Source organism: Chrysochloris asiatica, unplaced genomic scaffold (genome assembly GCF_000296735.1).
Source record: "Chrysochloris asiatica unplaced genomic scaffold, ChrAsi1.0 scaffold00059, whole genome shotgun sequence".
In the NCBI taxonomy this organism is placed as follows: domain Eukaryota; kingdom Metazoa; phylum Chordata; class Mammalia; order Afrosoricida; family Chrysochloridae; genus Chrysochloris; species Chrysochloris asiatica.
In genome coordinates this window covers 4,822,911-4,837,328 of record NW_006408577.1, presented here as the reverse complement: position 1 = coordinate 4,837,328, position 14,418 = coordinate 4,822,911, and the positions used below count along the sequence as shown (strand labels likewise).

At 34.9% G+C, this 14,418-nt stretch overlaps 1 protein-coding gene across 1 annotated transcript in view; it reads right to left on the bottom strand.

Annotated features, from left to right (window-relative positions):
- The window catches only part of DNAJC10 (DnaJ (Hsp40) homolog, subfamily C, member 10), a 110,078-nt gene extending 96,129 nt beyond the window's left edge, over positions 1-13,949 (bottom strand). The window contains exons 1-8 of the mRNA XM_006864060.1: positions 13,746-13,949; positions 11,345-11,510; positions 9,358-9,408; positions 5,327-5,409; positions 4,941-5,072; positions 4,184-4,277; positions 2,729-2,806; positions 658-701 (exon numbers count right to left, since the gene is read on the bottom strand). Coding sequence (XP_006864122.1) covers positions 658-701; positions 2,729-2,806; positions 4,184-4,277; positions 4,941-5,072; positions 5,327-5,409; positions 9,358-9,408; positions 11,345-11,510; positions 13,746-13,949 — 852 coding nt within the window. The remainder of the gene's footprint in view (positions 1-657; positions 702-2,728; positions 2,807-4,183; positions 4,278-4,940; positions 5,073-5,326; positions 5,410-9,357; positions 9,409-11,344; positions 11,511-13,745) is intronic.
- Between the last annotated feature and the right edge of the window lie 469 nt (positions 13,950-14,418).

The following is a 14,418-nucleotide window of genomic DNA, read 5'->3' as shown; positions in this document are numbered from 1 at the left end:
AGAAAAATCAAACTATTAGATAAAAAATTTCAACATAACTGTCCTTTGAATAATGATCACACAGTTGATCAGACAGTCTCTGTGTATTTCTGCATGCACACTGAAATGAATGCCTTTACAGTTTCCACCTATGGTGGCTGAGCTCCCTTAATTAACAACAAAATCCTGTCAGTAAAGTGTAGTTCTTAAGACGTCAAGTTCTGGAAAGCATTTTTAGACAAGCCAAGTGGGTAAACAAATAAGAGATCTAGTATATATCTATTTGGGATCCTAAGAGAAGAGAGAATGAGACAGACACAGTAGATGAAAAGGTGACAGCTGAGAATTTTCCACAACTGATAAAATATATTAATCTATAGATTCACAAAGTTCAATGAAACTCAAGCAGAAAAAAAACAACACTAATATGTAACTCTGTGGTCAAGGATGAAGTAATAATTGAATTAAAAAACTCGGCAGAGAATGACAATAAAAGTACCACCTGTCAAAATTTATGGAATACTGGTAATTAATTCGAAGAACATTTAAAATCAAAGATATTTATTAGAAAACAAGGACAATTACAAACAAATGAATTAAATGCTTAAGAAATTAACAAAGAAAATGTCTGAAATCAATTTCTAAATGTGTTTCTTCACATGATGAAATGATGCTTACCAACATGCCACTAAGTCTGAGTCGTGTCTGTGAAGTCAAACAATCTGGGAGAGAAACAAAAATCTGTGAGGCAATTTTAGGTTATTAAGGCTACAGTTTCACTCACGTTTCCCACAAACTGCCTTGCCAATTCTAAGGCAATTATCTGTACTCTACTGGTTAATACTAAGAACTTAATTCCTTATTCTATACACACACACATACATACACACTCTCCCATTCTTTTACTCTTTTTCCTCAATTTCTGAGAATTTCTAGCAGCAAGGAAAAGGATTAATTTTCTCAAGAGTCTCTAGGATCTTACTTTTAATTCTCTCGAATTACCAATTCCCTTTACATAAGACATCTCCTGATTCGGGGGAAATAAAACGTACTGGACCTATTTGATAAAGATACACAAAATATCCTCACATTACAGTAATATACTATCTAGCTTCTTCATTAATCATATGAAAATTCTGCAGATCTCTGTTCTTTTTGTTGTTAAGTGCCATCAAGTGAGTTCTGACACATAGCAACTCTGTAAAGAATTTCTAAGGAGTAGTTGGTGAGTTTGAACCACTGACCTTGCAGTCAAGTGCTTATCCTATCAGATATAATGAAGGAGATTCACAGAGCATATGGTGATACATAAAAGAAATTTATCTGCAGTGAAAAGTGAAACAATGGTTTTAGTTTTGCTCATGTGTGGTAGTGGTGGTTGTGCGCCTTGGAGTTGGTCATAGCAACCCTGTATAGTATTTCCAAGGCTGTACATTTTTACAGGTGTAGAAAAATCCCATCTTTCTCCCAAAGAGTGGTTGTTAGATTCAAACTACTGACTTTCTAGTTAGCCCAATGGATAATCAATTACACTACAATTGTTTGTTCATGGATAGATGGACAGAAATCTGGGTGTTAAGCCAAAAAGTGAGTACCTCTCAGCGGTATATTATGTTAAATAGACCTTATTGGATAGATGGGTGACTGGTGGTTGATTTTAGTTATAAGGCATTATTTCACAACATGATTTCATAAAGATTGAGAAGTGAAGTGTGAGGAAAGACTTATGTTGGGATTTAATATATTAGATTATATTAATGAATTAAGATCTTTTGTTATACTGGGATCTATTTTTAACTAATCTCATTATTGGAACAGAATTTAAATTTGTGATTTGGTATGTAGGGTAATACATTTTCACTGGACTGAGGGTATGGGTCACAGAAATGGGAAGCTGTCTTCCTCAAATACATAATTTTGTACTAACTTACCATTTGTAATAGTATGTGGCAAAATACATAATTCTGAAAGAAATTATTTATGGAGGGCTGTATACCTGTCAGTAACTATTTTTGCACTCTGTCAAATACATTATGGCTGCCTGAAGGAACAATTTATCATGAGTGACTCCTGGTATGGCGCTGTAGGATCAACACTGGACTGCGAACCACAAGGATGGCAGTTTAAACCCACCAGCAGCTCTTTAGAAACCCTATATACATCAGGGATGAGGAATGTCTGGCTCGTGGGCCTTATCACTTGGTCTGGCCCTGCCAAGACAACTGCAGCTCCAGCCATCACACTGTTGGTGGTAACTGTGTGCCGTGGAGTCAGTTCCGACTTATAGTGACACTGAACAGGGTTTCTGAGGCTGGAAATCTTTACAGGAGCAGAACGCCATCACATTAGGAGTGAGTTAATTAAATGTTTGACCAAATAAGTAGGCTAATTTTTAATTTGATAATTTTGTATGGCCCATGAATGATGTTGCACATTTTGGCAGAAAACAGTGTCCCCACTCCGGCTTTGCAGGGTCTCTATGAGTCAGAACTGACTCAACGGCACTTAACAACAAAAACATAGTTAAACTAATAAACTTGTCAACTGATACATTAAAAAATTAATAATTTCATAACCACTTACATGTAAAATAATGTGGAAAAGGGTAACATTCATTAAACAAAACATAATTATCTTGGATATAAATGAATGTTTCAAATAACATGGAATCAATTATTGTAGCATTTTTAAAAAACTATCACTACAACTTAAAGTATTTATCACAAGAAAAAAAAACAAATAAAATTACCTCCTCCATTGGAACAAAAAGTGATCAGCCAGCCAATACCAGCAGCAAAAGCACTTTGTATGGAGTTTACAAAATTTCCTTAAAAGCAAATAAAACAAGTATCACATCACTTGATAATGAAAACATGCTTCAAAAGGCTATATTGCCTTCTAATTTCAGCTTCCTGCCATCCCTTTGAGTATTACCATTAACTTTCTGAAAATCCTCTTTAAGCACATCAAATTCCTTCTCAGTGATAACCCATTTCTTTTATTAAGAAAGAAATTTACACTTTGTTTGAATTTTACATTTTCATCCAGTCATTTCTCCCTATATGACTCTATCCTACCTTTTTATTAGCTTCATGGGGAAGTGTTGCCAGTTCCCCAAACACTGAAGTCACTCTGTTAAGTACAGTCAAGTCGGTTCTAACGCATAGCAACAATGTATATTGTTTCCCAGAATGGCTGCTGACTTTGTGGTTATTGTGGGCAGCAGTCCAGTGCTTATCCTACAGTGCCACACCAGAGAGTGCTGTCACTCAAGACTATTTTCCAGATTGAATTATAACCTATTTTTAAAAAGTATTTTCTAACCCTTTCCTCAACTGGGTTGGCTTTATACCCTTATGGTTCCCTAACTACCGAAGCTCATCTTTATCAAAAGTTACTATACTGGATTTTAAATATTTACAAATGTCTCTCTCACTAAACTGTTAAAGGCAGGGAATATATACTTTAACACTACAACCTTAGTATTAAACACAGTGTCTGAGATATAACTGCTGTTGTTAAGTGCTGTGGAGTCGGTTCCAACTCATAGCGCCCCTGTACAGGGTTTCCAAGGTTGTAAATCTTTACGGGAGCAGAAAGCCTCACCTTTCTCCCGCAGAACAGCTGGTACTTTTGAACTACTGACCTTGAGATTAGTAGCCCGATTCGTAACCACTACGCTACCAGAGCTCCTTGAGATATAACTGATATTCAATAAATAAAATGAGCATCTTTTGAGCTGTGAATACTGTGGCGATTACTTCATGAACAGTTTGGAGGAGCTACACTATACAACTGAAGTAATCTGATGAGTTAAAAGCTTATTATTAAGAGTTTTAACCCATGAAATGAAACTCTATAGCTATGAATTTACTGTCTGATGTAACATATTTATGAAAGTAATGAAGCACTTGTAGTATTAAACATTTAATTGCACTCTGAAAACTGATTTTCCACGTAACCTCATCTCATACCCATTTTCCACATCTTAATTGTTTCAGTTTCTATAAAAATAAAATTCATTTGATAAATGTCCACTAGTTAGCAGAGGTCAGAGCTAATGGCACAATTCTCCCTTAAGAACTTGGAAAAGATTTAATTTTAAAATTTCATAGTCATGACCAAAATGTTACTGTTACCACTGGAAAACTTAAAATACCACTTTCAAAGTAACCTTGAAAATCAAGCAAATGAAGAAAATTACCTGTCCATAATTCTGTCACTGTGCTTCTAACATGCTGCATGGCAAATCTCACTAAATCTTCCTTTGATCTGTCACCATGATATTTCACTGCAGCCTATTTTTTTTAAATACAAAGAGAAACAAGTTTTACTTTTTCTTTTTAAAACTCACTAAAAATAAATACATTTGATTCTACATTATTTTAAATACTATAATAAGATATGTCTGTCAATAGTACAGCATAAAACCAAATGCTACTCTGAGACTATGACTGTACAGAGTCCATGGAAAACATTTAAATAATATTACTATCTGCAATAGTTTTTCTTTAGTTTCATCATTGAAAACTGGGCGTGGGGAGGGAAGGGGGAAAAGTGCATCAGATATTTATATCCAATAGGTAAAAAGGGGGCTTCAAAAAGCTTATGGGAAATTTAAATGAAAAGATAATGGAATTTTCCACAAACATTCTGAAGCTTCCCCCGGCCCTATCCTCATATTTGTAAACCATTAAATACACACATTGGAAAATTACGCTTTTTAAGACAGAAACTGAAATTGGCAAATATTTAATTTGGAAATACAGGAAAGTCAAGATGGCATCTAAAAGCATTCATATAATCCAAAATCTTTATTGTAATTACAGAGTCTCATTGATGGCACCTACAACAAGATTTAAAAATAAAAACACACTCTACAACATGTTGTGCTTTCTCTAGTATTTCACTTATTATAAAGTTCTACAAAGTTTTGTTTAAAAAGTTAATATTATCCCTACCATTCCAGATCTGAAAATGAAAAGGCTGGGATAACTGTTGACTCCTTTCATTTGGCAAAGCATTCGATCATCACCACAGTTAACAGCTCCAATTCGAAGCAATCCATCAACTTCTTTAGCAAAGTCTCTCCACTATGAGAAAAAAGCAACATGTATTTCTCTGACAAGATCACTTTCTCTTCCTTGAACACTTTAGGTTACGCATTCTTTAGGAGGAAATTTTAAAACAATATACATGTCATAGTATCTGATAATTATAATTACACCAATAGAGAAAAAAAAAATCCCATTAAAAACAAACAAAAAGCAAACCACACCTAATTTACCACATCAACTAGAACTAATGAAGCTTAAATAATAATCAAGGAGTATAAAAAAGTACATACTGTAGGAGCTAAATCATGGCAATGTGAACATCCTGGGGAGTAAAAATTTACAAACCACAGTTCTCCAGAATTAACAGCAGCATCTAAAAGTACATAAAATCAAAACAATTTAGAATTTTTTTTGGATAATGGTTCATTCATATTTTGGTTTAAACATTTTTTTAGGTGGAATCATAATTTAAAAATGCAGTTAAGTCATAAATCTTTTATACTGCCTTTTATTATTTCCTACAGAAAGAAGAAAACATTTCAACTGTTAATTTTTTTTTAAAACTCTATCAAGCTCATGCTGAACACCAGAGAGCAATGGAGAAGTAGCATAGATTAAGTCAAGTACTTCTGAGAGGTGCTTTACAATCTGAAAGAACCAAATAAAAGAGGTATATGATGAAATATAAGGGAGTTATAGCGAATACAATTGAATCTTGGCTGTAAAATGAGGTATTTATCTTGGAAAATCACATTTTAAACAAAGTGCAAAATAAGGTTTTTAACCATTAAAAACATTAATATAAACTTGCTGGGGTAGATCAGAAGACAACATATTCTTTAGCCAACAATATATGAGGGGGCTTCAAAAATTCACAGAAAAATGGAATTAACAATAAATGGAATTTTTCCAAGAACTTTCTGAAGCCCCCTTGTACAGTATAATCTATACAAATGACCTGATGCAAGTAAATGACCTTTACTCACTTTAAAAAGACATCAGAACAGCAAATATCTTTTACTAGGGCAGAAAAGTGCAAAAAAAGGTATCTGTGTTGAGCTCCTCTTAAACTTCTTGAATTTGCCTTTAGCAGGACACCCATATAGTGCAGAGTACTATTTAGAATGACCAGTACAAATAGGAGAGGTTCTGCTTTAATACTAGTAAGAGCTTATTTGTAACCACTGATATAATACTGTATTGCAATATATAGACATGTTTAATGGAAAAATGAAAAGCATTATTTTCTGTACAAAAGTTGAACATTCTGGTGTTCCACTTCTGATAAAGAAAAAGAAAAAAACAAGGAATTTGGGTGAACTGTTCTACTGCAAACAATTGGAAAACTAGATAAAATCAGAAACACCTCTGTTGAAGGCATTAGAGTTATCAATACAGTGAAGAACTAGGGGGTCAAGATACTGAAGGAGATGGAAATGAGACAATCAGTGTTTGCCAACTCTAGAGGAGGTAGCTGAGAAGCAGGAAGCTGAGCAGAGCTTTCAAGAGATTCACGAGGCTGCTGCTGTGGAGTCAATTCCAACTCATAGAGGAGACTCCATATTTGCAGAACAAAACTACTCCATAGATTTTTTAGGTCTGTGACTTTTTGGAAGCAGGCTGCCAACTGTTGTTAACTGCTGTTGGCCCAGGATCGGGCCGTGCTGTTATTAACTGCTGTTGGCCCAAGATTGGGCAGTGTTTCATTCTGCTGTGCGTAGGGTTGCTATGAGTCGGTATCGACTCAATGGCTCCAAACAACAACAGTGAGTGTGAACTGCAAAGTCATACCGACCTTGCAGTCCTGTGCTTATCCTACAGCACCACACATACATGGGTTTAAACCACCAACCTTTGGGCTAATTGTTGTTGTTAAGGGTCATCGAGTCAGTTCTGACTCAAGGGCAACCCTGTAGTGCTCCCGAGGAGTGGCTGGTGAGTTCTGAACCACTGACCTTGCAGTTCAAACTAACCTTGTGGCCCAGTGCTTATCCTACAGTGCCACACCAGGACTCCTTTGAGCTAAGGGTCAAGCACTTAACCACTCTGCCACCCAGGAACTTCTTGAGACTATAGGACCGAAAATGGAGTTTAGGGTACAGCTAAAGAAGGGCCCTCTCAGGGTCCACAATTCAGCTTCTGGATAATTTAAATCCCTATGTGGACAAAGCTGATCTGAGATTGTCTCCTGTGGGCACGGGGAACACTGGGACTTGGCTAGCCTAGGATTTGCTTATTGCTAGGGTTAAGGTTAGGACTAAGATTAATTTTACAGATCAAGGTTGGGCAGTGGACTTCTGGTGTGGCACTCTGTAGGATAAGTACTAGACTGAGAACCATAAGGTCGGAGTTCAAACTCACCAGCTGCTCCTCAGAAACATCATACAGGGTCCCTATCAGTTGGAACCCATTTGACGGCACTTAACAACAACAGGGCTAAGAGTAAAGGTTGGTCTAGTTACGTTTATTTTTATTAATTTTATTTTTTAATTGAAACTATTTGATTTCCTCTTCATTTGGAAGTTCTATAACTAAATAATTCCATTTTTACCTTATGACTTTTTTCATTGTTGTTACAACTGGATCTCTGGTTCTCTATTTTCAGTTTTACAGGTCTGTTTCATTTTGCATACTTCTCCAGCTGGGCTGAGTCTAGGTGATACTGTCATGTATGTTAGTTTCAGGTTGTTGGACGCTGTTAGTGGCTCTCTGTCCAAAGACTCCCTTTTTATAGTAAGGTTGGTCTGGTATTTATAAATTATTTTGTCTGAAAAATTACATAATTTCATTTTGTCATAATTGATGGGCAGTTTTGCTGAATATATGATTCTTGGAATATTTTTTTGAGTTTTATATATGTCACTCCATTTCTTCTTGCCTGCATGGTTTCTGCTGATAAATCAAAGTTTAGTATTATTAGTTCTCCTTTATAGGTAATTTTTCGTTTTTTCGAGTTGCTATCAGGAATCTTTCCTTCTCTGTGATTTTGAAAAGTTTGAATATAATAGGTCTTGGTGGTTTTCTTTTGTGGTCTACCTTGGTTGGAATTCATTGAATTTCTTGAGTGGCTATCTTCTCATCTTTCATGATGTTATGGAAATTTCTGGGCAACTCTATGGTGTTTGTTTGTCTCTTCCTATATTGGAATTCCTATCACCTGTAAATCTTAAGTTTTCTTCGAAACTTTTTGTTCAAGCTCAGTAATTCAGCTTTCCATTGACTCAATTCTATCTTTGCCCTGTGAATGTATTACCTATTCCTGAAGTCTTAGTGTTAATCTTCTAACTGCTGATTTTGTGAGGTTTCTGCTTTGTCAATTATTTTGTTAAATTGTTTCCTGATTTTTTTCTAGTTTTATAGTTTTCTCGATCTTTCTCTTAATCAGTTGAAATAGCCAAATTAGCATTCTTTAAAATTCCTTATCAGGTAATTCTGATACTATTTCTGGTATTATATTTTTGACTCTGTTTTGGCTACTTGTTTGAAGCACTCTGTGTTGTCTGTGTAAGCTGAAATTGTTTTCTTGGAGGCACTATGGTGTTGCATTTATATTTAGTTGACAATTGTATACTGGTGTATTCTCAGACAGTCACCATCTGTCTTCTGGTAGATGTGGTAGAGAGTGAAAGTGTGGATGAAGTTAGTACTCTGTTTAGTGTGTAGCATAGCTCAGGAAGGTTCACACACCTCTACAAGCAGGGGTGCTATGCCAAGCAACTAACCCCAGGCAGAGCAGAGGTTGTACAGAGGGGATGCCACGGGCAAAGGTGGGGACCAGTCATACACCTGCTACTAGCAGAGTACACGCGGCCAACCTCCTGTGTCTGCAGGCTGCTGAACTGATAGCAGCTCACAAAAGCTCAAGATGGCTGTGATGCTTCATGCAGCCCACAATCTGCCTGTTTTTCTTCTCTCTCACTGCTCTTGTTCAGTTTCTTTTCCAGTTGGCATTCAATCCACCCTCTGTCTTATCCTCTGATGTTCAGGGTTTGAGGATCACCATCTGTATCTGTTTCACTTGGTCTTCCATGTCTTTGTTGCAGAGGATTGGCTCAGTGTATCTGCTTATTCCACCATCTTACTCTGAACTTTTTCATAGGGTTTTCAATGCTTGATTTTTTGGAGTAGATAGTTTTTCTTCCTAGGCTCCTCTGGGTGGACTTGAACTTCCAAGTTTTTGTAAGCAGCTGAGCACATTAACACTTGCATCACCCAGGGGCTCTCTATATTATATTACCTTTCTAAAAACAAATAATTTCTGAATATCAACCCATTTGTCCCTACGAGTTTCAGAAAAGAAAACATATGTACCCAAACTTACCAAATTCTCTTCTATCCAATGTTATGATTTCAGGATCATCATCATAAATACCTATTTTTAAAAGCACATAAAAATCATAAAATGAAAATTTCACCATTGATTACTGATTCACATAAAAACAGATTACTCAAATCGATCTCTGTATCAGATTCAGTAGTAATAACAGTTCTACATTTTGAAGTGCCAGAAATACAAACATAATTTAAACTGGTCATGGTCTGAAAATAAGTTACTAGGTGTTAGATATTCACATCCTTCACATGAAATAAAAGAAAAAAAATTAAAATGAAAAAAACCCCCCAAAACCCAAGATACAAAAACCAGATTACTTACTCTTGACCTTTAATTATCCTAAAATTAGATTACTATATGAAATCTCAAATTTGAAGATTATACAATGAATTACTAAAAGAAAAGCCAAAGTAAATAATCTCATTGGTGATACAACTGAAGGATATTCTAAACAAATTAGCTTCCTGATATGGACAGTCATAGGTGAGGACAGTCATAAGTGAAGGGGATTGAGTGGTGTTCGGCTGTTGTTGCTGTTAAGTGATGTTGAGTTGGTTCTGACTCACAGCAAGCCTGTATAGGGTTTCCAAAGAGGGGATGGTGGGTTTGAATCATTGACATTGTGGTTAGCCATACAGTGTTTATTTTACAGCCCCACAGTGTCTTAGTATTTACCTAATTTCTTCTCTAAAGAACATTTCTATTATATATACTTTAAACTTAATATATTGAAATAATTATGGACCCACAGGAAGTTGCAAATATAAACTTCTGTGTACCTTTCACACATGTTCCTCTAATGACAGCAAGATAAGCAGCTGCAGTTCAATATTAAAACCAGGAAACGGACACTGGTTCCTTACTGTTAACTAGAGTACAAACTTCATTTGGTTCTCAGATTACATGGTTTTTAAGAAGTGTTTTTGCTTTAAAGTATTTTCTACTGTTAAAATCACATAATAAGAAAATTTTCAGAGGTAGACACAAATGTATTACATAAATAAAATTTCCTTCCCACAGTAATTGACACTAGTGGGAGATAATTTCTCATATTACTAAATATCCAAATAATATTGTCAGCTATATACCAGGGATCACCAATCTTTCAATAGAGTCCAGATAATATTTTAAGCTTTGTCAGATACAGTCCCTTTGGCAACAACTTAACCCTGACCTTGCCGTTCAAGAGCAGCTACAGACAATAAATATACAAGAACGGACTCACTAGCACTTAACAACAACAACAAAGCATAGCTATGTCCGTCCTAGCAAGTTTATTGGCCAAAATAGGCCAGATTTGGTCTGAGATGTCGTTTGCCAATCACTGATAACAGACTATCAAAATGTAGGGAATTTACCTACAAATATTATTTAAAGAGACAGTAAGTCATAAGAGACTTGATATGAATTTACAATATGTTATTTAGTCAAATATAAACTGTGTTTCAAACCTAAGTTTGCGTTTGAGGTGAATTAGTGATTAAAAGAAATACTGGATATTGGTATGCTCACTTCCTGTTTTGATACCCTACGTTTACTGCTAGTCTCCCTTGGTCTGTTTCCTTCCCATATTTTCCCCTATTTTTTGTTATTCCTGTCATCACCTTAAGTCATTATCAATAAAGACTGCATATGAGAATAACAATTCTACTGAAGAGATTACTTAAACTTAGATCTTAGAAAATATGACTGTCTAAAAAATTTTGAAAGACTTCGATATTTAACTTCTAATGTAAACAGTATTTTTTTTTAGTTGAACAATAATCCTTAAATCATTTAACAAGATTGTTACCAATATAATACTTTTATATCTAAGTATCAACTTACTTTCCTTTTGTATTCTACTCCCATTCTATATTAAAGAGAAGGTTAAGGTGATTTTTATTAACTACAGAAGTGGAGTGGTAAAACAAACTTAACTTTTCTAAACTCATTTAAACAATAAATTTCATAAGTAATAATCTTATCATCTTACCAAAATCATAATGATAATAGTTCCAACTTTCATATCGGCCTCCTCCTTGATTATCTTCAAGTCCCTTTTCTCCATATTTGTCATACTTTTTCCGCAGATCTTCATCTTTGAGTACTTCATATGCTCTATTTATTTTTAAAAAGTCAGCATGTGCATTTGGATTATTCTAGTTAAAAAAAAATTAGATATTAACAGTTATTTCAGAGAAACAATCCAAATCTCTTAAGAACCTACATAGAGGTTTAATTAAATCCTGTGATATGTGACACTAGATAGCAGATAATGTCCATAGGCATGATAAATGATTTGTGCTCAACTATTAACCAAAAGGTTGGCAGTTCAAACTCACTCAGTGGTGACAAGGAAGAATGGCCCAAGGATCTACTTCCATACAGATTACACACAAGAAAACCCTTTGGAGCACTTTTACTCTGTAACATATGGGGTTGCCATGAGACAGAATTAGACAGAATTGACTTAATGGCAACATCAGATTGTTATTGGTGTATGCCGCCAAGTTGGTTCCAACTGATAATGACCTGTGTAAGGCTTTCAAGGCTATAAATCTTAATGGGAGCATATAGCTTCATCTTTTTCCCGTAGAGCAGCTGGTGGATTCAAATTGCTGATCTTGTGGTTAAAAGACCAATGTGTAACCCACTATGCCACTAAGGCTTCAGATACCAGACAGGAAGAAAAATATAATAAAAAATGAGTTATTAAATGTTGACATAAAGAGAACTATTTAAAAAAACAAAACAAAAAATTGGAAAATGAGAACTGATCCTTCAAAAGGTTGACGGATAGGATCACATAAAATAAGTAATTCCTTCAATGAAATATAACTGATTATTCAGGAAAAAACTGATAAACATTTTCAAATTCTTAGTTTTATAAATATTTACCCCTAAGTTATTTTCAAAGAAATGGATTTGTACTTTTTTGCCATCTTAAGAAAATCAACATATTAACTAAATGAAGGTATATGTTCCAATGCATCACATACTTAAATAAGAACTAATAGATATAACAAAGCTGGTTGGAAATGTTCATCTGTAACTATGTTTCCGAAAGGATGGTTTGATTTAAATAATACTGAAATAAGGAAAGAAGCTCTGGTAGCACAGTGGTTAAGTGCTTGGCTGCTAACAGAAGGGTCAGCAGTTCGCATCCATCAGCTGCTTCTCAGGAGAAAAGAACTGACAATCTGGTCCGGTAAAGCCTACAAAAAAGTATTTCTAGAAAACCTACCCTGTTCTACTGGGTTACTATGAGTTGGAATTGACTCAATAGCAATGGGTTTGGGTTTAGATATGGAGACTTGAAAATACATATCATATTCTGAATTTTTAAACAAAATCTGATAAAAATGGAAACCTTAAATATAATAATGTAGATCTGAGGAAGATCACCAACTAACAGGTTTAAAAATAATCAGTTTCTGTTGCTCTACTTTATGGAATCAAATCAAATAATCCTATCTAAAAAGTCTGGAGTCCTGGTGTAGCACTGTGAGTTAACGTGCCAGACATTAACAGCAAACAGCAAAGCTGTTTGAACTGCAAGGTCGGCTGTTCAAGCTCACCAGCGGCAACTCAGAAACCCAATACAGGGTCACTATGGGTTGGAACCGACTTGATGGCACTTAACAACAACATCTAAAAAGTCTAACAGTTATTGTTGTTAAGAGCCATAGCGATCCTGCTTAGGGTTTCCAAGGAGCGGCTGGTGATCTTGAACCACCAATCCTGTGGTTCAAACAGACCTTAGAAAACCTTAACCACCATGTCTTTCTCCTGGTTAATGATGAATATTGAATTTCTTTAGGGAAAAGTTAATGAAATAAATTACAGAAATACCATCAAAATAAAAATTAAATCACTTTTGAAAGATTACAGTAATGAATACATTATTTGTAATAATTTACTATTTGGATACCTTAAAGTTTTTATTTATAATACTTTCTAACTAGTCTGTGAACTTATGTATTAGAGAAATAATAAAAATTCAAGCATGCTATTATTAGCCATTACTGCTATTTTTAAGCAAAGCATATCCTTCCCTCAATGTTCTAGTGGGAAAAATTTTGTTACCGTCCTAGGATATTTGATCTCAACCTGCTTTACTAAAGTATATCAACTACTTCACAGACATTATTGTTTTGGTTTGGGGATTAATACCATTAATACAACTTTTGGTAAGAGTTTACAGATTGAGAATTGCATCTTTGGTATTGATAATCCTTCTTTACTGTACTAATTGACAAAATTTTGCTTTTTCTGTTTTTAGCATAACAGAACAGTTTTGATTTTTGACTTTAGACAACTAATTGAAGACAATTTAAGGTAAAACCTTGCTAAAGTACAATAGTCAGATGCTTAAAAAAGAAATTTTTACCTACCGGGTTCTTATCAGGATGCAACTTCAATGCCAATTTCTTGAAAGCTTGTCTTATTTCTCTGCTGCTTGCAGTTTTGGATACCCCTAGCAAACTGTAAAAATCCTGGTCTGTGCTCACTAAAATAGCCATATAAACTAATAAATAACAAAGAAGGATCTTTTTCAAGTCTCTGACACAGTCATATTTATTTAACCAGACACCCATTCTTTCCCTAGAAAAGTTTTAATTTAAGTGACTATTAAGACGGAATGCTGATTCCAGTTGATACAGTCAGCAAGTTTGAGAACTTCTGTTCGCATTACTCCAAGAGTGAATCAAACACCACAAAACTGTCTCCAAAAATGGTTAATCTAAAGAGAGGAAACCAGACAGTTAAAATACATTTAAAACAAAGCAGCAATAATGCAATTTGTTTATCAAATAATATGCATGATCAGTAACACTACCACATATACGGCTAAATCTGGGTGTCCCAGGCTCTATGCTTCAGTGCTTCCAGCCAGTTAAGATTAGTGAAAGCGCTGAATATAGCACAAAAATGATAGTGTTGTGGCTAGCTGGAGCATTTAAAATTAAAACAAAATACCCATTAAAAAACCCCTCTATCAGAACTAGGTAAAAGGCTAAGGTAGGTAAAAGCTTTCTTTCCTTTTTCTCCTGGATTAAGTGTTAT